At 41.4% G+C, this 21,976-nt stretch overlaps 1 protein-coding gene across 1 annotated transcript in view; it reads right to left on the reverse strand.

Moving 5' to 3' along the window:
• Positions 1-21,976, reverse strand: part of RAPGEF5 (Rap guanine nucleotide exchange factor 5) — a 226,888-nt gene that overhangs the window by 15,186 nt on the left and 189,726 nt on the right. The window contains exons 17-23 of the mRNA XM_043589070.1: positions 21,637-21,786; positions 17,828-17,925; positions 14,563-14,685; positions 11,948-12,126; positions 6,638-6,728; positions 4,212-4,262; positions 3,325-3,412 (exon numbers count right to left, since the gene is read on the reverse strand). Of these exons, the coding sequence (XP_043445005.1) occupies positions 3,325-3,412; positions 4,212-4,262; positions 6,638-6,728; positions 11,948-12,126; positions 14,563-14,685; positions 17,828-17,925; positions 21,637-21,786 (780 nt within the window). The remainder of the gene's footprint in view (positions 1-3,324; positions 3,413-4,211; positions 4,263-6,637; positions 6,729-11,947; positions 12,127-14,562; positions 14,686-17,827; positions 17,926-21,636; positions 21,787-21,976) is intronic.

The raw sequence follows: 21,976 nt of genomic DNA on the forward strand, positions 1-21,976 counted from the left end.
TGATGCAGTTGAATGGCAGGTGATGCAGTCAGAAGGGAAGGGAAGGAGGGGGGGGGAAGGGAAGAAAGAAAGTTGGGAGGGAAGGGGACAGAGAGAAAGAAACCTGGGACCTCAGAACTTAAGTGGTGGGAGGGGAGGGGAGGGGAGGGGAGGGGAGGGAAGGGAAGGGAAGGGAAGGGAAGGGAAGGGAAGGGAAGGGAAGGGAAGGGAAGGGAAGGGAAGGGAAGGGAAGGGAAGAAAGTTGGGAGAGAAGGGGACAGAGAGAGAGAAAGAAACCTGGGATCTCAGAACTTAAGTCATGGGCTGTGAAGCAATTCTGGGTACCCACCAGGCTGAATGTGTGAAATGAGTACCTTTCATCTGGAGACACCTGAACACTCTCCAAACACTTCATATAACAGAAGTGCCAGACAAAATGACTCCACTTGTTGATGGCAATTAAAAGAGGAGGAAGAAACACCAGTTTTCCTTTTATTTAAACACACTCGCAAACCTGCAATAATCATCTCTTCTCTAAAATACATACACAACCCACCGGAGGACTTCAGTTAATCTTCAAACACCTGTTGATTATTGACTCTACTGGAAAGGACTACCATCTTCAAAACACTGAATGAAACAGACTATTTGGCTGCTTTGGACTTTAGCTTAGCTGGACCCTTTCTCCTACACTTATTTAGGGTTTCCTATTCATCTGCTTTCTGAACAGATTCCACACCACAGTATGGGGGCAACTAAATCAAAAGGCAAGAATTCAACTGGGAAACAGGAAAGCTGAGACTTGGAAGGATCCTCAGATTACCTGATAATCTCCATGCTTACTGGGAACTGTCTCAACAAAAGAAAGAAAGAAAGAAACATGGGAGGCCTAATCCTTCTTAACATCCAAGGGGTTCAATTTGGTCCTTTTTCTCTAACTAATAGCAACCCAAAGTGGGAGGCACAAGGGGCAGAACGAGTTTTCATTAATAAGGTGGTTGTTCTAAAGTAGTTTATTACAACTTAAAAAAATTTTTGCAATTAAAAAAGCCCCCAAATTAATGTTATTATTTTTTTTAACGTTTGTTTATTATTGAAAGACAGAGAGAGACAGAGCATGAGCATGGGAGGGGCAGAGAGAGGAGGAGAGAAAGAATCTGAAGCTGTTAGCACAGAGCCCGATGTGGGGCTCTAACTCACAAACCGTGAGACCATGACCTGAGCCGAAGTCAGAAGCTTAACCGACTGAGCCACCCAGGCATCCCAATGTTATTTTTTCCAAAATGTTTTGTTCCAGGCATGATATATACACATTTAAAATTTTACATTATATTCCTTTGGAAATTATTTCAGACAAAATGATAATTTTATTAAAAAATTTTTTTTTAATTTTTATTTTTCAGAGAGAGAGAGAGAGAGAGAGAGAGAGAGAGAGAGACAAAGTATGAGTGGGGGAGGAGCAGCGAGAAAGGGAGACACAGAATCCAAAACAGGCTCCAGGCTCTATCAGCACAGAGCCTGATGCGGGGCTCGAACCCACGAACTGTGAGATCATGACCTTAGCTGGCATCAGACGTTTAACTGACTGAGCCACTGAGGCATCCCAGAAAAAAATGATAATTTTAAATAAAGTGTTAATGATGTTTATTTTTATAATCACAAAATATTTAAAAGGGAAAACTGCTTAAACTCAAGAAAGCCTCTAATAAAAAAAAGAAAAAAATGTTTAATTTACTAGAGTGAATGAATGTATTTTCAGTAGAAAAAAAGGGAAATTCGTTTTGCTGCCAACAAAGAGGTGTAGATAAACTCAGTAGAGCAGAAAATTGCATCTAAGCTAAGATATAAGTGTGAGACACTTGGCTGCATTAAATATTTTTGGGGGGGAAATCAAGAATATACAGCAAAAAACACTGCTCATATTTAAATAAGCTAAAGGGACATTGTCCACTAACTTCTCATTACCTTACAAATTTTGTTTCAAATTGTTTTCTGCTTAAAATCAATTCTTTCCCAGATCTGTCTTCATTTCCTGCTTCCTATTTGTGTCTAAATGATTCTAAGTGTTATGTCCTACCTGCCACCCACACTGTCCAGGTGAAGGTGTTTTATTTTGCAAATAAAAATCATAAGCCTGAATAAACGTTTAAATTGCTATTTTGGCATTACAATCCCCCCTTATTTCACCCATTTACATTTAGCAGAATCTTTTCAGCTTGAATGCAGCATCTATATGCCTCTTAGTTGTGCTAACACAGTATTGTTTCACAAAGATTCTTGCTTGATACTAGATGCAGGCTAGATGAGGAGCTGCAGGGAATCACAGCGACTCAGAAATTCTCCAAGCTGGGGCTGTTCTGGAGAGAAGCTGAGGAAGGAAGATCAGCTTTATTGTCAGTGGGGGTAGCAATGGGGGGAGAGGAGGCAGGGAGCCTGGCCAGGCCATCCAACAACACAGTTACTAGGTAACTCATTTCCAGAATCACATTTACGAGTCCAGCTACTGGGGCCAGACCTAGCAGAAGTTACATGCCTCTGAAGGGCACAGGCTATATAAAAGAGTATGCCTATAAAATCCCTTGGGAAGAATCAAAATATGGCCAAAAAAAAAAAAAAAAAAAGACCAAATCCCTTTTCCCTGGAAAGCACCTAGGTAGAATATATACTGAATGTTAGCAGAATAGGCCAGTATAAAAAGAACTTCCTTTTAATTAAACCTCTTGGTTTGAAAGAGACCACTGAGATCTCATTAACAAATGTAACTAACATGTTTCAGGATGAATTATTTGGTGCTCTATAGGAGAAGTCAGGGGACTAGCTTGCAGCTGTAACATATTTTCCCAAATGGATTCCATTACTGGAAAAAGAAAGTACGTCCTCCACCAATAATTTTCATCCACTATATTGCCTGTGTTGACCACAGGTATTTCTCACACAGCAGCAGCCAGTCAGGGAGCTCCCTGAAATTTAAGCTGCAAATGTAGAGAGCATGATCACTGTTTGGTTTCTTTATCCCAGCCTTATTCTTGGTTGAATTAAGTGGATGGTAAACTCTAAGAAACTAAGACCATGCTTAGAAGCAGAGCAAAATAAAAACACATGTTTCCAGTCCCAAATTTTGGAAGTCAGGTGAAAATGCTTTATCTCTCGAGTACAATTAAGTATTTCTGGTACCTCAGAAATAATTGAGCATTTGAAAAACAATCACAAGCAAACACAGGTGTAATGTCAAAATTAGTCTCACAAAATACACCTAGAGTCCCCCTCCTTTTTTTTCCAGCCCCTCATAGTTAGAATGACACATTTCTGAAGATGGAATTGCACAACATAAAACAAAATTGTTACCTTTAAGCAACAGGGGCATGAATGGGATTTTGGGTGGTTTCATCTTTTTGAAAGCATCTCTGTAGGCTTTGTGATTCAGGGAAGGATCCTGCCAAACCAAGCAGATGACAAAGAGAAAGAAAAACCAATGTGCTACAGAAACAATTCTAAATCCACTTTTGCTATACAATTTGAACATGATTTAGATGTTGAGAGGTTCTTCCTCAGAACAAAGTAGATAAAGGTTTCCTAGGAGAATAAAGTCACTAAATTAGGGCAAGAAATGTAGGCAATGAATGAAAGTCAACTTATTGGTTTACAATAATGGGAAATGACTGCAAAAGAGAGGCACCTTTTGATTGCCCTATTATTTTCCTCAAATAGGTTTCTTAAGTACAGTTTCCTCTGCATAATTTCTATCATGAGGTAACCCCAAAGTCTTTTGTTAGGTACACTGCAAAGAAACACCTCCCTTATAATGCACAGACAATGCACAGAAAGTAAGAGCACATTGTTTTATTGTGTTCTGAAAAGAAACATTAAAAAAAAACCCTAAATCTAAGAAATGGTAGAAAGGAGAAAAAGGAGAAAACAGTAATGCATAAGACACTGACCACACACTCCATTTATACCAGTTGATTCTGTAAGCTTTGAAATGGACTAGGTACTTAAAAATCTTCATTGTCCAAATGAGGTCAAAAGGACCATTCTCACTCACTACCTTTTTCCATGGAGAGGAAGAAGCATTAACTGTCCATTCCTTCATTCCTTAAGAAGCAAAGCTACATTTTCATACACAAGTGATGTAGGCTAAGCTACTGGACAACGTGCTGGCCATTACAATCTAGAAGGAAATTTGTTACGATCCATTAATTTGAAGAGTAAGTCCCCTTTGGCTCACTACTTACTGTTAAACTTTCGAGTTCAGAGAAAAGTTTCTTAAACTTCCCAGGGATTTTCTAAAATCAAACAAACAAAATACAAAAAGGAAAAGGTCAAAGAAGTCAGTTATTTTCAGAGGCACTAGGGGGAACTTTTCCTAAGCTGTGCTGGCATGTGTCCCATTTCTGAGCATAAATACCTCTATCATTTGATTCTACGCCACTTGCTTCTCACTAGGCAATCTTCATCATTCCTTAATGTGACATTCCTTGGGAATGTTGCTCAAGACAGTTTAAAATAATGCACAGCTACATGACTCAGGAATCTAGCTGGTCACACATTCCACACACGGGTGATTTTTTAATACAAACTTGAATTTCAGCTCCATATCCCACCTTCGGCGAATGCTCTGGTCTTCTTATAGAGTCTTGCTGAGTGGGAAATAATATTGGCTGACATTTTTTGTCTAAATGATAGAACTGTGTTTCACAGCAGAGGGCTAAATGGTGAAAGGCCATAAAAACCCTAAGTGATGAAGCCTGCACGTCAGTGGGAAGGAACTACTGAATAGTGAAGAGCAACCACATCAACATCATACAGGGTAGAAACATATGCCATCCTCCCAAATAAAAATTTGGGCCCAAGCAAGAAGCACCTGGGATTTTCCAGCCTAGCTCTGACACAATTAAGGGAAATACTGGATATGTTCCATACTGACTTAGTAGTCAGTCTGAATTTGAATTCCGACTCTGCCCCTTTCTAGCTGCGTGGTTTGCTGTGAGTCCCCACTTGCCCTTCTGTGGTCCAAGTGGAGCCGGTCCAAGACCTTCTTCTCGTTTGCCCATTATCTACCAGCCACGGCACTGATGAGTGCCCTGTACATGGTAGGCAGTCAACATGTGCATGAAACGTATGCCGTTGGAACTTAATTATTTCTCCTCTCAATTTCTGCAAATCAAAGCTTCTTTCCAGGTTTAATTCAAATTCCACTTTCTTCTGACCCTTGCTGGCCTTTTCCCTCCTGCTCTGATTGACTGTGGCCTTTGTTGGCCATCTCCTTTCATCTCACAATGTGTGTGCAGGTCGTGTTTGCTTAACCAGGGAAGGCAGGCCTTTCGTTTCTTTTCTTTTGCACTCCTTTAAGGGGCGGTGACCCTGACCCTCAGGTCACCACCATGCATTCCAATGAAGTATGGCCCCTGAAGCAAAGACAGTGAATCCCCGTTATTCAGAGCTCTGAGTTGAGATCTAACGTAAGAAAAAGCTAGCTGGCCTAGGTTGTAGGAGTTTGAATCAGGGGACCATCAGAATGGAGTAGTGACAGGAGCTGAATCAGAGAGGGCTGGAGAGAAACTGAGACCACAGGAGTCACATGGAGCTCAGGGTCATAAGGGAGAAAGAAGCCTGAATGGTTAAAGAGAAAAAGATGAGGGAGAGAAAAGGTGCATGCAGTGCGGTAGCCAGTCAGTAGGGAACAGAGAGGCAGAGAAAGAAACAAAAGTCCAAAAAGAAGGTGATGGGGCCCGGGGAGAGGCTGAGAGCCCTGTATCTGTGCCTAGACACACTTAGGGGCATCTCGGTTTCAGTTCTTTTCTCATAGGCCCATTATAGTCTGCGGTTCAGAACTTGGACTAACTTGAGTGGGCCTCTCCACCTTAGAACCGGAATGGCCATTATCACGCAACACTGACAGAGGCAGAGCCCTGACTTGTGAAGCCTGAAACATACTACTTTGCGGGCCCCTCTTTGGAAAAAAGAATACAAAATTACTTTATGTCTGCAAATTTTACAAAGATACACATCCTCCACTGAATACAATGCCAGGGGCAATGCAAGAGAAAGGACCAGAAGCTTAAATTCATTAGCATCTCAACAAATCTGCTCTGGACATATGTCATCACTTCGAAAGGACTAGCATGGGACTGTAACCACACTATCATGGCAGCAGGGCAGAAAACAAATATGCATGTGTGTACAATTTATGTTCTATTATATATATAATAGAACCATCCTGAAGACCATGTGATCAAAATAGTTCTACTTGACACATTCATTTTTAACATTTTTTTTGAGTGGTACTTAACCTCATTTAAACCATTTAAGTCAATGTATTTTATTTTTTATTTTTTATTTTTTCAACGTTTATTTATTTTTTTTGGGACAGAGAGAGACAGAGCATGAACGGGGGAGGGGCAGAGAGAGAGGGAGACACAGAATCGGAAACAGGCTCCAGGCTCTGAGCCATCAGCCCAGAGCCTGACGCGGGGCTCGAACTCACGGACCGGACCGCGAGATCGTGACCTGGCTGAAGTCGGACGCTCAACCGACTGCACCACCCAGGCACCCCTAAGTCAATGTATTTTAAATAAAGGCCTTTTGTTGGCATGTTTCCCCTTCAGTTTTATTTGTCCCTATCCCACTTCCCCCTTTCATGTGGGCCCCCAAGGCTCACCTCCCAGGTCTGCGACAGCCGACTCACAGAAGCAGTGTTGAGACCCATCACAATAGCAAAGAAAGAATTCAGGTTTCTCTGGGCTTTGCAGCTACGGAATAAAAGAAAGTACAAGGTACTTGGAGCAACGTGCTTTTGCCAGAAGGCCACAAAAGATAAAGCCCAAAAGACTGTCCTAGGCTACAGAGTTCAATGTCCAGGGCAGGGCTGAACTCTGCCCCATGGCCAACACACATTGACCGCCCCTATGGATGGGGAGTGGTATCCCCTACACTGTTCCTAACACAGGGGACAGATTCCAAATGCTTGGGCTTATCCTTACCTCTAGGGAAAGATCTGTGCTCCTGACACCCCCTTGACGCCTCAAAAGATTCCTCCTTTTAAAATATCTATTTTGGATGACGCATTTAAAATTTCAACTGAAAACTCATGAATTCGTGTTTCTTTATATATAGCAAACTCTCATTATAACAGCTCTCTTGCCCATCTCTTTAATCAGGATGCTCTTTATGTTTTGACAGACAAGCCCCTCCCACCTCAGTGGTCCAAGCTTCCCCTCCCATGACATTCAGATGCATTTTCCTTGCTATCAACAAAATAGCTACTGTATTACATATCTATATAAAACATGGCATGTATCATGGGGGATACTGTCGCACATTTCTCATTTAGAGAAAAAAAGGAGGAAAAAACGCAAAATAAAATCACATTGAGCTCCATTCACTCTGTAAGCTTATCTGTTCTGCATAACGTCAGTCATGCCCTTCAACCTAATTGGTTAAAATTCCACTAACTCTCAAAACCCCCAGAGGGGGCTTGGTCTCCCAGTTCAGCCAGGACAGCCTGCGAGTTGAGGACACTCCTTTTTCTGGGGTGCATTAAAAAAACACTTCTCTGAGACTAGTTTTTAAAATTAAGAAATCACTCTAATTTGATAAATATGAAGAAATATGAAAATGCTCAACAGTAAGCCAGTGCATAAAAACTACCTGGTGTATAATAACTTAGCTTGTACCAGATGCTGTCTCTCCCATCACATCTTCACCAATATCTTAGATGGAACTTGGGAACAGTGTATATATAACTCTGTATCCTGCTTCTTCAATTATACTCTGATACAGTATATATTATGAATTCTTCCCAATCATCAATGGTTCTATAACTTCATCAAAAATATATTTCATGATGTGTTTACTTATTGCCCTATTATTGACATTTAAGTTATTCTCAATTCAATACAGAATGCAACAATGAGTATCCCTGCGTATAAAACTTTTCAACTGTATTTATAGGTTTTTTGTTGTTGTTGTTGTTGTTGCTATTGTTGTTGTTGTTGTTTTGAGAGAGAGAGAGCATGTGCACAGGCAGGAGAAGGGTGGAGAGAGAGGGGAGAGAGAATCCCAAGCAGGCTCCAAGTTGTGCGTTGAGCCTGATGCAGGGCTTGATCTCATGACCTCACTGAAATCAAGAGTTGGATGCTTAACCAACTGAGCCTCCCAGGTGCCTCTATCTATCGTTCTTTTAATTAAGTTAGACTTCCAGTCATTACATGATTGGTCAAAAGCTATCCTTGAACTTAAAGGTTCTGGTAAAAACTGTCCCCAGAAACTGTACTGCTTTCCAGTGACACAGACTGGGTATAAAAGTATCTAGTTTAGAACCAGAAGAATGCTTGGGGTTGTGGCAGGATCCCCATGGGGTTGTGTATGTGGGGCACATACACAGCTGCGTGTGCCCCGGCAGGTCCTCCCTAAGTGGCCTGCTCCTAGTCCCAGCCCCATGGGCTAGATACTGCCCAATATAGCTGTGCCTGGGCTCCAGGGCAGAGAAGGTCAATTGGGGAGCATTTCGAAGTTCTATCCCGATTAATTGTGGAACCTGGAAAGGTGCTGCTGTCTCCATACCTAGGGTCCAGAATATGTGGGGTGGACACAGTCCTGCAGGACCTCCCACTGCTGGGTCTCCATGGGCCCAGTGCCTGCAGTTAGAGGGGACGCAAGAGGACTCAAGACTCAGTCTGATTGGTCACTTCATCCGGTTTCTGCCACCATTCTCCTGGGTGAACGCTATTTGGTATATTCCATGATAAACAAATAAAGATGCCTTCTGGTCAATGATTTAGAAATCCACCTGTTTTTGTAAATCATTGGTGACTAAAGGCATCAATACTTTGACTCTGCTTCCCTTCTGTCATCCACTTCCCTCAGTCTACCCTTTCTGTTTCATCACACCCCTGGAAAGTTCACACCAGCCAGGACAGACTTGAGTCAGCTCCATTCCTCTCTCTCGCTTTTTAAAGATTTAAGTAATCTCTACAGCCAACGTGGGGCTCAAACTTACAACCTTGAGATCAAGAGATCAAGAGTATGCTCTATCAACTGAGTTAGCCAGGCATACCCCCTTCTTTTTCAGTCAGCTCATCTCTTGAAGTGATGATTTGAGGTGAGAGGCTCCTGTGGTCAGCAAGAACTCTCCAGCCCCTACATCACAGCACGTCAGCTGGAGGCTCTTGCTTACTCCCAGGTCCTCTCACATTCCCAGGCTCCACGGTTCTGTGATTCCTCACTAGACATTAAGTTCCTTATGGCTTGAGTATGTACGTATTTCATTTTTATATTCTGCCCGTCACCGGAAAGCCTTGTAGACAGGCAGCTTTTCACACAGCACTTTCTGGAGTTGAAAACAAGACTCTTGGGGGAAATGGTTTTATCGTTATTCATTATAAAAAGGTTTATTATTCCTCATTTTATTCAACACCATTTATCTATCTGCAATCTTAGATAGAATTCTCATCTTTTTATCTTTAGCTCCCATAAACAATGGTCTTCTTTTTAAGTCATGCTTACAATAATAATTTTTAAAAAAGCACATATAACTAATGTCTGAACCTGTAAGTAGAAAAAATGATTTCTCTAGAAGACAAATTGATACAGTACCAACGTTGGATACCAATCCAGTCTGGAATCCTTTGTTACCCAGGTTCATTCATTCCATGATAAGAACAGACTGACACTGAAACATTCCAGTTTAGCAAACATTCCTTTGTCTGTGTGAGGAAATAAACTCACTCAAACCACAGAGGTGGGGGATGGGGTTGGTGAGAAGGAAGGGAAACATGAATATGCAAATAGATGCCTTAGGCAGGGGAGACACTTCATGATCATGGAAATTACTGTTTTCCCTTGGTTATTCCTACTAGTGTGATTATGAGGAATTTAACTTTATGTTTCTGTTGGCATTCTATTCCATGGGCTGGGGACAGAGAGACCAGTACAGTAAATAATTCAAGAGCATGGGGCCATAAGGAGAAGATGTGAATATATTTCATTTCCCTGAGGATAGATATAATCTTATACTGGAACTAAGCTGTGTGGTGTCATTTTACTCCTTGGGACATTAACATCCCGTTTCTCCAAGTAACTGGCATTTATAAGAAAGCTTTTGATCCAAAAGAGCCTCACCTTTATGAATTGCACAGGCTGTTTGGAATACACTGGCCAAATCAAAAAAAGGAACTTTCACCATAAAAACCATCCAAGATGTAGGCGTCTCTGTTATTTCTCTCTCCTCCCATTCTCAGTAACACCAAACACCAGGTTAGGTACTTCCATCATCTCTTGCTGGGTAAACAAAATATCATGCCTGTGGGGTCTCTTTGCCTACAGTTCAGTCTATGTGCTACTTCCAGATCAACCTTCCTGGGGGACAGCTCTGCTCCTATGGGTCTCTTGCACAGACACTTGGTAATGAATCTCTGTCTTCTCAATTCAGTCCAAACTCTTTGACCTGAAATTCAACATCCTTCACAATTTGGTTTTATCTTCCTTTGCAGATCAACCTCCTGCTCTCCCACACCTTTCTTACAAATACCCCTCCACTCTGGCCAAAGTGGATGAGGTTCCTTTCCTTGACCATATGTGGTCTGCCTCCAGTGAGCCCCTCTAACACCCTCTTCCAGTGAGGTTCACCTCCATGGAGAGTGTGAACTATTGGAATCTTATCTGTCCAGTTCACCCAGATTTGAAATACAGACTTGAATGCTACTTTCTTCATGAATGTTTTTCCAATCCTCCTTTTCCACGTTGTTGGCCTAAGAGCTTCCCTTCCTCTAAGGCCCCCAACAGAACTTGATCTTGGAACAGGGCACCCCCCCTTCTTTTCTGCACATTAGCCATTTTAATTATCAAAGCATCCTTTCCAGCACATTGCAGACTCCTCGAAGCCAGGGATTGTGCACAGGGTCAGTGCAGCATGGATCTGCACATGTAATGAATGATCAATATATAGTTCCCGAACGCATTACATGGACATATACTCCAAAACGGTGTGATGTAAAAACTATTTTGGGAGACAAAGGAGAAATAAGATGGGAGGCAGAGGGAACTGGGCAAGATTCTGATTCATGCTGCCTACTTCTGTTGGAAGCTGCCTCAAGAGCAGTCTCAAGATACGAACCTGGTATTTGAAGAGATGCTCCCAGCAAGTTACTCAAATGTCATTCAACTAACCTTTACTGAGTCACTGCTATTTACCAAGTTCTGCACCAGACATCTCAGGTACAATGTTTGCTTAGCAATGGTCCCTGCCCTCTGGAGGCTAACCCAGCCAAGTGAAGGGATTCTACCTAAACACAGAAGTTAAAAAATATAATAAAGAAGCTAAAAGCGAAAAAGCATGTGTGTGAGGGAGAGTGGGATAGGGAAGGGCTGATCCTGCATTTGAAAGTCAGGGATGACTTCAGGGAGGAAGCAACATTTGACCTAGGTCTTAGGAATGGCAGCCATTTGTAGGGTGGAAGCGGTCATTCTGGCTGAGCCAACAACACATGTCCAGGTTTGGAGGATGGTGTGTATGGGATAGACAGCCATTCACAGTGGCTGCACCCAGGGGGTGCGGCTCAGAGGTCAGCTGGGACTGACCAGTGCAGGGCCTGCTAAAGAGTTCGCCAAGTTCACACCGTGGGCATCAAGCAGTCAAGAGCAGAATCCTCAAATGCACCTCATTTGCAATGATTCTCCCTGCTCACAACACCTTCCCCGTTGCCCCAGGATGGAGCATGTGGGCGCTGCGCTGCCTGCTTAATCATCCTGCAGCACAGAGCAGACTGCTTTAGGCCGGTGTTTTGACACTGTACAGCAGGAATACTTCAAATGCAAAGACATAAATATTCAAGAAGAGACCTTTTCCATCATTTGGTCACTTAACTCAGTATTATACGTTTACCTCCTAACCCTTCTTATCATCACAAGGAAAAAAATGCACTCTCTCAAGGAGACGAGAGGAATTATGCTTTTCAGCGTCAGAACTCACTGCGCAGCGATTTTGATGAATTTCTTCACCAGCTGCACTCGCTTGCCCAGCTGGCTGCAGAGCAGAATCTCCGTGGCCACCCACAGCTGGACTTCATTGCATCTCTGAAGCAGAAGGCTGAGGTTCACGGTGTGCTCCCCGCTTCCTTGTCGGCTGAACGTGAAGTAGATCAGCTCTTGCTGAAAGACAGATTTGTACCAGCATTTATTTTTAGCATAAACACAAGTTGATACAAAAGTTAGTTCATTTTTCAGAGCTACTTCAGGTAGCAGCTCTCACAGCATCACAGGTCTTGAGAATAATAACAACATATTCAATTTGAAACAACGGAGTTTTAGAGATATCTATTTTCTTTTTTTTTTTTATTTTTTTTAATTTTTTTTATTTTTGGGACAGAGAGAGACAGAGCATGAACGGGCGAGGGGCAGAGAGAGAGAGGGAGACACAGAATCGGAAACAGGCTCCAGGCTCTGAGCCATCAGCCCAGAGCCCGACGCGGGGCTCGAACTCACGGACCGCGAGATCGTGACCTGGCTGATGTCGGACGCTTAACCGACTGCGCCACCCAGGCGCCCCGTAGAGATATCAACAACGTAGTTTTAGAGAGATCTCCTGGAATCTGCCCATAAACGTTATTTTTAGAAAGTGCAGATGATGCCTTTTTACATGAAAATCTAGTAAGTTCTAAAGTTTAAATCATAGGCTGAATCAAATCCAAACTTCCTGAACTTGCTCTATCGCCAAAAACAAGGGAAATGTTTGTCACTAGTATTTGTTAAGATGCACATTAAACTCTCACAGGTAGAGTCTTCTGACAAGGTTCTCAAATTTTAGTGTGAATCAGACACCTAGAGGTCTGTTAAAGCAGATGGTTGGGCCCATCCTCTAAATTTTCTGATTCAGTATGTCTGTGGTAGGGCCAAAACCCTGCATTTATAACAAGTTCCCAGGTGGGGCTGATGATGTTGGTCTGGGTACCCACTCTTTGAGAACCACGGATATAAGATATAGTAAAATCATAAACAGAAAGAGAATGATAAGATTACGGCAACGTCCAAAATTTACAAAATTGAGTTAAAACCAGCAACTATTTATAGAGACTGACCATGTGCAGAGGAACAGGAGATTTCCCTGCAGGGAAAGGAACAGGGATGCAGAGAGGAACAGGGGTGCGTCTGCACTGTGTGTTTTGCAGAAATAACGCCAGTTCTCACACTGAGTAAGCAGTACAAGCAGGGACATGTCCTATTCTATTAACATTTCCAAAGGCACAAATCATTTAGCTTGAATGAGTTCACCACTTGCTCAAACTTAAATTACAGGGGCACCTGGGTGGCTCAATCAGTTAAGTGCCTGACTCTTTTTTTTTTTTCAACGTTTATTTATTTTTGGGACAGAGAGAGACAGAGCATGAACGAGGGAGGGGCAGAGAGAGAGGGAGACACAGAATTGGAAACAGGCTCCAGGCTCTGAGCCATCAGCCCAGAGCCTGACGCGGGGCTCGAACTCACGGACCGCGAGATCGTGACCTGGCTGAAGTCGGACGCTTAACCGACTGCGCCACCCAGGCGCCCCAAGTGCCTGACTCTTGATTTTGGCTCAGGTTATGGTCTCACAGTTTGTGGGTTTGAGCCCTGCATCAGGCTCTGCACTGACGTGTGGAGCCTGCTTGAGATTGATTCTCTGTCTCCCTCTCTCTCTCTCTGCCCCTCCCCTGCTCACGTGCGTGCACAGGTGCACGTTCTCTCTCGCACGTGTGCAAAATAAAATTTAGATACAATAATGTTGGAATTGCTTTTAATGAGAAAATATGAAGACATTTAAAAGACATTCCAAAATGAAAGTGAAGCTCAAGTCCTCAAGTTGCGCTAGTTTCCTCAGAAGGAAAGGCTGTTTTGTAATGAAACATTTTACTACATGGCAAAGCAAATGCAACATATGGTTGCAGAGGGCTGTCTCATTTTTCATCTCCTGACTCCTGTGAGCCTTTTCCACTGGCTACATTTATTCATTAATTGTCAGTAGCATTTTGCCCCTACTATTTTATAAATGTTTAAGCTGTCTTTTAAAGGGAGGGTTGATGAACATAAAAATTTGAAATATATCTCAAAGTTTTCAAGAAAGTACTTTATGTCCTGTAGCATAATCTAAATTTATAGAATGTTTTTGAGTAAAAGAATGGCTGTATGTGTATGTAGGTAAGTACATAAATATGGTTCTTGTATACATACAGTCAACTTTACAGAAAAAATAAAAGGATCAGTATTAAAGTCATCAAATGTAAAATGGCTCTTCAACCCCCCTAGAGCTTCATAAACATGCAAATACATATATATCCATACATATAAAAACATAGCATATTTATACTACAGTACATGTATGGTTATATAAGGAACAAATAAAGCACGATCATGTATTCTGATTTTCCTAGGTTTCTGTCAGTCTTTCAATATATTTAAAGTCCCCAAATATCTCTGGGCTATGGTATCCTAAGCATAACTGCATCACCAGATGATGGATCTTCTTAAAACTTACCCACACACAAATATTCTCCGAAGAAGAATTCACAGTGAAATAAAACTACCATTTATTTTATCTTTTCACTACTCACTTACCTCGTGGATTGAATTGAAGAGACTCCAATCAAAATTCATTAATTCCAGAGCAAGATCCCAAGTGTTCATTCCCAAAATCCTCATCGACCTTTGCTGTGATTCCTCATTTTCTGCAAATGGGTTCTAAACCAACAGACAGAAGCAAAAGGACCCTCAGCAATTCCCAAATGTTTGGCACTGAACTGGCTGGCCACAGAAAGGCACTAGAAACCCAGATTAGGAAAGGCATCTTGTCTGGGTACACTTAATATTTTCCCTAGTCTGTTCATCTTTGGTAAGATGCAACCAAATTGGGAAACAGCCTTGGAAACAGTAGAATGTGATCAATGATACTTCACTGAGTTAGCCTGCCCCTCCCCCCTGACACACACACATACACACATACACGCACACGCGCACACACGCACATGCACACGCATCTACAAATCTGATTATAAAACACTGCCCCAGCAGACAGCATAATGAAAGCGAAAGCCCTGAAATCACTTTGGCTTCTGGTAAGAATTAATGTGCCAGCAGGTTAGTATAAAAACAAACAAAAGAAATGTCATGGTGCACTTCAATAAAGACAGACATGGCTTTTACAGGAAATATGTTTAACAAGCCTCATCCCAGACACACATTTACAAGTTTTATTAAAATGCCTGTGGAAAGCGATACAAATTTAAACAAGAAATAAAAAAATAAATGTTACTTCATTTACACCCCATGGTAGATGATTATTTTAAGGATCTGTTGCTTTCCCTACACAAATAGGTAGAGTCTGGTAATACTGTTTCCTTAAAATCTGGCATGAAATTATTAAATGCCACCACAACTTTAAATCTTTGGACACTGTTAAATTTATTAAAAGTTATTTGGCATCTTTTCAAAATATTTGATATTTTCTAATTAAAATGTAAATTCTCCAGGGACATCTCGGCCGGCTCAGTCAGTAGGACATGTGATCTCATCAGGGTCGTGAGTTTGAGCCCCATGTTGGGGTTAGAGTTTACTTAAAAAAAACACAATTTGAATAGCTAATGATGTTAAAATTGTTAATGACTTGGGGAAAAAAAGAATGGAACTTTGCAAAATTTAAGGACATGACAGGACGAAGGGAATTCAGATTATAAACATTAATTCCTATTTAAAAACTGCAAAATTATTGGCATTTTACAAGGTTTACTGTTATGAAAAGGTTTCCTAATTTGAAAAAAAAAACCAAATGACAAACGACTTTCAGAGAGCTTTTCCACAGATGGGATTCTCTTCAGAGCAGGTCAAGGTTCAAATTGTGCCCGTAGGCCAGAGTGGGACACAGTGTGGTACTTGATGAGGGCGGACTGAGAAAATGCATGCAAATACTGAGGTGCTGAGAGAGGGAAGCCCACCTTTTTCAGGGCCTGATTAGTCTGGAATCAGCCAGATGCCATGCTACACTGTAGGCATTCACAGGGAGAGCCAAGAGCTGGGAAATAACATAAATCTCGGCATACTAATTTGGAGATTTGGCTTTTTATTCCTCCTCCTTTCTCCCTAAATGCATCCCTCACCCTGGTACTGCCCTCTGGTTGCCCAAGGCTGTCCACAGCCCTCTCCAAGAAACACTTTCTATTTCTCTATCCCACTCATTCAGGGCTCTAACTCCTGCTCTCCAAGAAAATTAATCAATATGTAAATATAGTGCATGCTAGTGGCTCCACATGTTATCCTACCCTTATAATATTCCGTTTCAACTGAACTCTTTTGGGGATAAAATGCTGAAAGCTGGGGTTCTGACAGGGCAATTTTAGGTGGTGCACAGAGGTGGTGGCGGGAAACATTTGAGGGCAAGATGGCACCTGGCTCATCTCGGAACATACTTCAGAGTGAGCACCTACTTATTCCATTAAGACATTGCTCAGGCCTGCCTCCCACTCTTCTGAAGCTGGCTCTGGTCCATGGTGGGAGACAGCTCTAGGTGTGCATGGCAGGGAACTGCAGCCAAGTCTATGGTGAGCACGAGGAAGAAGGGCATGGGAGACAGAGTGTAGGTCTCCTTCGTCACCAGGAGCTCCACAGCAGCTGCAGGGTAGATGGTCCTCCTTTACAGTGAGGACTAAAGTCAAGCCAATCTCATTATCTACTCAAGGATGCTGTGCAGCATTGTGTTTGTCACAGTTCATTGACAGAATTACATCATGTACAGACACAGGACCTGCGACCTGCTGAAGGACACTCAGAAGTGGAAAGACCCTAGTAAGACAAAAGTTTTCCTTTCCTTTGCTCCCTCACCACCTACAAAGGAAAGGCATGTGTAATAGCTTCAGAGCCAAATATAACTGGAGTCCTAGCACTCTCCCTTCCTTGGCTGTAGGAAGTGAGAGTAAGTTACTCAGCCTCTCTGAATGTCACAGGATTATTGGCAATGTTACATGAGATACTGTATGTAAATTACTCAGCACCTGTCTGGTACTATGTGCAAAAACTGACTATGATTAATATTATGGTAGGTTGATACTTGTAGGTAATTTCACATAAAATATTTCTATTATAAGCAGTTTTGGTTAACCAATATGGTGTATACATTCCTCAATTATACATACAACAGGAGTCAGCTAGAAAGAACCAGCTTAGTGATGGCTCCTTGAAGTAGACTGAGACCAAGAGTCTAGATGATACCACCACAATCTGGCAGAGCCTGTCTTTTATGGGTGATGGATCCAAGGCCTGATCCTACCATGCAGAAAGCAACCATAACACTGAGGGTTTTAGGAACATAACGACAAATCATCTGCTTAGGCATAAATGTGCTTAAGTTTGAAATGAAAATAACTTACAGAGTGGGTTCTACGTTTCTTCAAACTCTTACTCCTCATCTATATCCAAAGTACCATTGTTAGGAGCCTACCTTACATGGGGAAGGCTGATAATCTACCTTTTCTTCCAGGGAAGGGTACACTCAAAGTGCACCAAATGGACTGAAACAAGGATATGGAGTCTCTTTCTCCTTAAATCTGCACAGGGTACATTTCTCAGCCTAATCTCCACATATCCACCCAAAAAGAAGAAATAGAATTAAGATTCTGTTGGAGAGGAGGGTCACTTCTTTCATATCCCTTGTTTCAGGGGCCCAGAGAGAAGCAGGGTTTGACTTCAGAAGGGTTTAGGATTCCTGAAGTTGTACTTGCCTTGGATTCGCAAAAGCAGTGTTATTTGACAAGTGTATTGTTGGCCAGGTCACAAAAAAAATATGATTTCAGTGTGCCATTTGTGTTTCAAGTAAAAGGCTCAAAGTCCTTACCAAAGTGTCAGCCAGGTCTTTCCGGTAGACATATATCCGACCAGATGCTTCAAGGGATTTGGAGATGGCCAAGTCATTTGGCTGAAGTTCATGTTTTTCTTTATTAAAAAAAGAGGGAGAGAGGTTGGACACACAAGAACAGTGGTAGGCATACACAGTATATCTAAAAAGTGAAAACTGCCAAAGAAAAATATTTAAAAGCAAACAATATAGATTTAATTCAGTTCTGCATATTCTGTGCAATGGCACCAATGGGAGCATGGACATCACTGCTCACTATCCATAAAGTGGAAACCTCTTATCATTCCTTCTTATAATTTTTAGTCATTCTTTAGAATACAGACCAGTTTAGGGAAGAAAAGTAAAATTCACTCATAATCCCATCACTCTGAGATAACCATATAAAGGCTATTTTGATAACACTTGGGTCTATTTTTGTTCTGATCTTCACGTAAGTGTGTATAACCAATACCCACACACATATATAATTGCAATTATTTATACATATGTGTTCAAAATTAGTATGGATACATACACACATATACATTTATAATTATTCTATATCTGGCTTTATATTCTGATTTTGCTATAAGCACTTATTATAACCACTTGTCAAAAATATTTAGGTATGTCATGTTTAATTGGTATATAACAGTCCATTATACCATCATTTCATCTTTCCTCTATTGTTGACCAATTTAATAGTTTTCAATATTTTTGTTATATAAATTAGATGGCAAGATATATGTAAATACTGGCACAGGGTGTGGCACATAACAAGGGCTTGATAAATGGGATCTATTATTATAGCAGTCATATACTCCTGAAGTCAACATCCTTATGCATAAATTTTTGGCTGCTTATAGATGATTTTTTAAAGATAGATTCCCATTAATGGAATTACTAAATCAAAGGGGAATGAATATTTTTTAAAGTTGCTGATACAGGGGCGGCTCAGTCAGTTAAACGTCCAACTTTAGCTCAGATCATGATCTCATGGTTCTTGCGTTTGAGCCCCACATCGGGCTCTGCACTGACAGCGCAGGGCCTGCTTGGGATTCTGTCTCCCTCTCTCTCTGCCCCTCTCCACCTCAAAATAAATAAACTTAAGAAAAAATAAAGTTTCTGATACAAACTGCCCAATGGCTTTTGAATTCTTACACTGATCAACACTGATCATTACTGGTGTTAAGTCTGCTATTCAGCTAAAACCAAAACTAGATTCTCAGTTTATTTTGTATTTCTTGACTACTAGTAAAGTGGAGTATTTTTCATATTTCCTTTATTACAAACTGTTCCTGTCCTTCAGTCATGTTTCTACCATCACTGGAGCTCTCTTATAACACAAAAGCCTTCTTCATAGAAAAAAGTCCTCCTCATAACTACAAATTACAGATGGGAATTGACTAAACCAATCTTCGAGTTCAGTGCACTTTAACATAATCAGCTTCTAAGTCAGCCTTTTCGTTACCAGCACGGTGGGGGAATGCAATATTCCACATACGTTTTTCTAGATAACTTAATCAGTTCAAAGGCCAAATTTTGTTTTGAACATTTCTGCTTAATACAGAGTACACAAATGATAATCCAATATATTCTTTATGGCCCAGCATTATAAAGATCAATAGCACTTTCATGTCAGGCTGCTGACGAGCGTGGTAAATGGTCCCACTCGGCTGGCCTCTCAAGTTCTTCTGTCTCCCTCTTCCTCCGGCTGCAGTTTCTTACAACCTGTGTGTTCCTATGTCCACCTTATATCGGGATTTATGAGAGCCATTCTGCACTTGCTACGGAGTCAAATGCCATGGCTTTCTGATAGTAACTTTTCCATTTCCTGAGAAATATTTTTTTTTCTTATTTTCAGGTTTGTCACCATACTACAAAAGATTAAGGGTCATAGAATTTTAAGCTCTGAATAACTAGGTAGGCAGATTTCTGTTACTACATACATATACCTTTCTCTAGGTACAAAATGACCCTGAAAGCTAGGAGGATAACAGCACTAGTCTTTTTAGAAAAATCCGCAAAACCTACAACATTGCAGCGTTTTTAAACTTCTTTTGACAAAAGAAAGTAAGAGTAGATCTCATTGTCATTTCATTTTGAAGTAGCATTTAAAACACTATTCACTGAAAATCAGGGAACTAGAGCAAGGAATATATTAAACTCTTCCCCCCTGCTTTTTCATAAAGCATTATTGTTTGGAGAATATTAAGCTACAGGCAGAAAGGTTCTTAACAGACAAAAGTACTAACTGATGGAAAATGATGGCACAGTTCCACATCTGTGGGATAACTCAAGAGATAAGCTGATATTTCTAGCGAAGATTAGCACTGAGTCTATACACATTACGACGACACTGGCCTCCCTGATGAATCTAATTTAATAGAGTGTAAAAATGGTATTTCATGGCCATCAAATAGATACTGAGTATTCAAAGAGCTACTCATTACTTCCCAGATTCACGTGTGGCCCTGGGTTGACTGTGAGTCACCCCCAAGGGAGATGGGTCTCAGTGGTGCTACCAAGTTCCTTCAGGGTCCTTCCTCCTGCAGAATGGGGACCTGGTGACTACTTTCTGTAATGGTACTGTCTTGAGGGAAGCTCAATACTGTTTGGAATAATTGAATATTTTTGGTCATTTAAAATGAAACATAATAGACATTTATCACATCTATCTGGAATGCCTGAAATATTTTATTAAAAATTCGACCACTCTCCGATTAAAGTTCATGTAGTCCAGATGTTTCTCCCCCTTTTGCTCTTTTTCTCTAGATAATGTTTTGATGATGGGATGCACAATGAGGGCCCCTTGAGAGGGAAGGAGAGACTCTCATTAGGCCCAGGCAGAAGGCTCTATTGGTTCGCATATGTAATCCACTAGCTTGTAGGACCATTTTACCTGCTTCTGAGTAGCAAAGCAATAGAAGATTCTGTCACAGCAATGCTGTAACACCAGGTTAAACTCTGACATTCTTCTCTTTCCTCTAGGATGATAACAAAGGGTAAACAGGAATGCCAGTTATCTGCTCCCCCTCTCCCTCCGGCCCTATCTCTGGCTGATTAGTTCACACAGTACTTCCATTTTTCAACTACTGATGCTAAGTCACTTTCTTTTTATTTTTCTCAGGGTTAATGAGATATTAAATAAAGACTGTAAGCCAAATAGGGGGCCAGCAACATCGAGATCTGACCGGCCCCAGTGAAAATGGAGGGGTCTGTTCAGGTCACGTAGATCGATAGTGTGAGCTTGTAATCTGTGTGATCTTATTCAAAACAGACAATAAACCATTCTCTGAGGATAAATAAGGCCCAACAGAAGGAAAAGCTATAACCAGACCTTACTCCCCACGTCCACCTGAAGGAACATTGCCTGGGAGCTTTCAGCTTAGTGTGGGTTTTTATTTCCTTCAACAGGGAGTCTTTTTAAGTATTAAACTGTCAGCCAGCAATATGACTAGGCTGTCTTTCTTTTTCCTTCCTAAAGTAATTTCATCCTTTAGCAATTTCCCAAGTTAATTTAAATATGAAAATAGAAGGCTTATCTAGAGTATAAAATATGAAAAGCTTTATATTTCAAAACAGTGGCATGCCTCTTTATTCAGTTCTTGGGGAGGAAATTCAGTATCCAACAGTACCCCACCGTTGTCATGGAAACACCTCTGGTAGGCGGCTTCTTATTGTTACTGTGGTCATCCAGCTGCGGACCCAGAAGGGGCAAGCTGCACATTCACTCTATAAAAATGTCGACTCTCCTTTCAGAGGAGATCTAGGGAAAGATTAATATTCCAGGACATAAAATCGTTTACCCCCAGAGAATGCGACGGCCACCAGAGCCAGATCCTCTTCTGCGTGCTGGATCTTTTCTGCCACAACTTTCAGGATCTCATGTGCTGTACTGGAAACTTTTGCCTTCACACTTACATAGGAGTGCTCTGTTATATACACATGGCAAAAAACTGCACACAACAAAAGAAGGGTTAGTAAACAGATAACTGTAGTCAGGTACAGACTTTTTTCAAGTGAAGTCATCTACCTTACTATTCTCTTTAGTAGGAAACATACAGAACTAGATTTACATATTTATGTCTGCACCCAAGTGCCTGAAGGCATACACATATAAATGTGTGCTTGCACACACATGAGATG

The sequence above is a fragment of the Prionailurus bengalensis genome, chromosome A2 (genome assembly GCF_016509475.1).
Source record: "Prionailurus bengalensis isolate Pbe53 chromosome A2, Fcat_Pben_1.1_paternal_pri, whole genome shotgun sequence".
NCBI classification, from domain to species: Eukaryota; Metazoa; Chordata; class Mammalia; order Carnivora; family Felidae; genus Prionailurus; species Prionailurus bengalensis.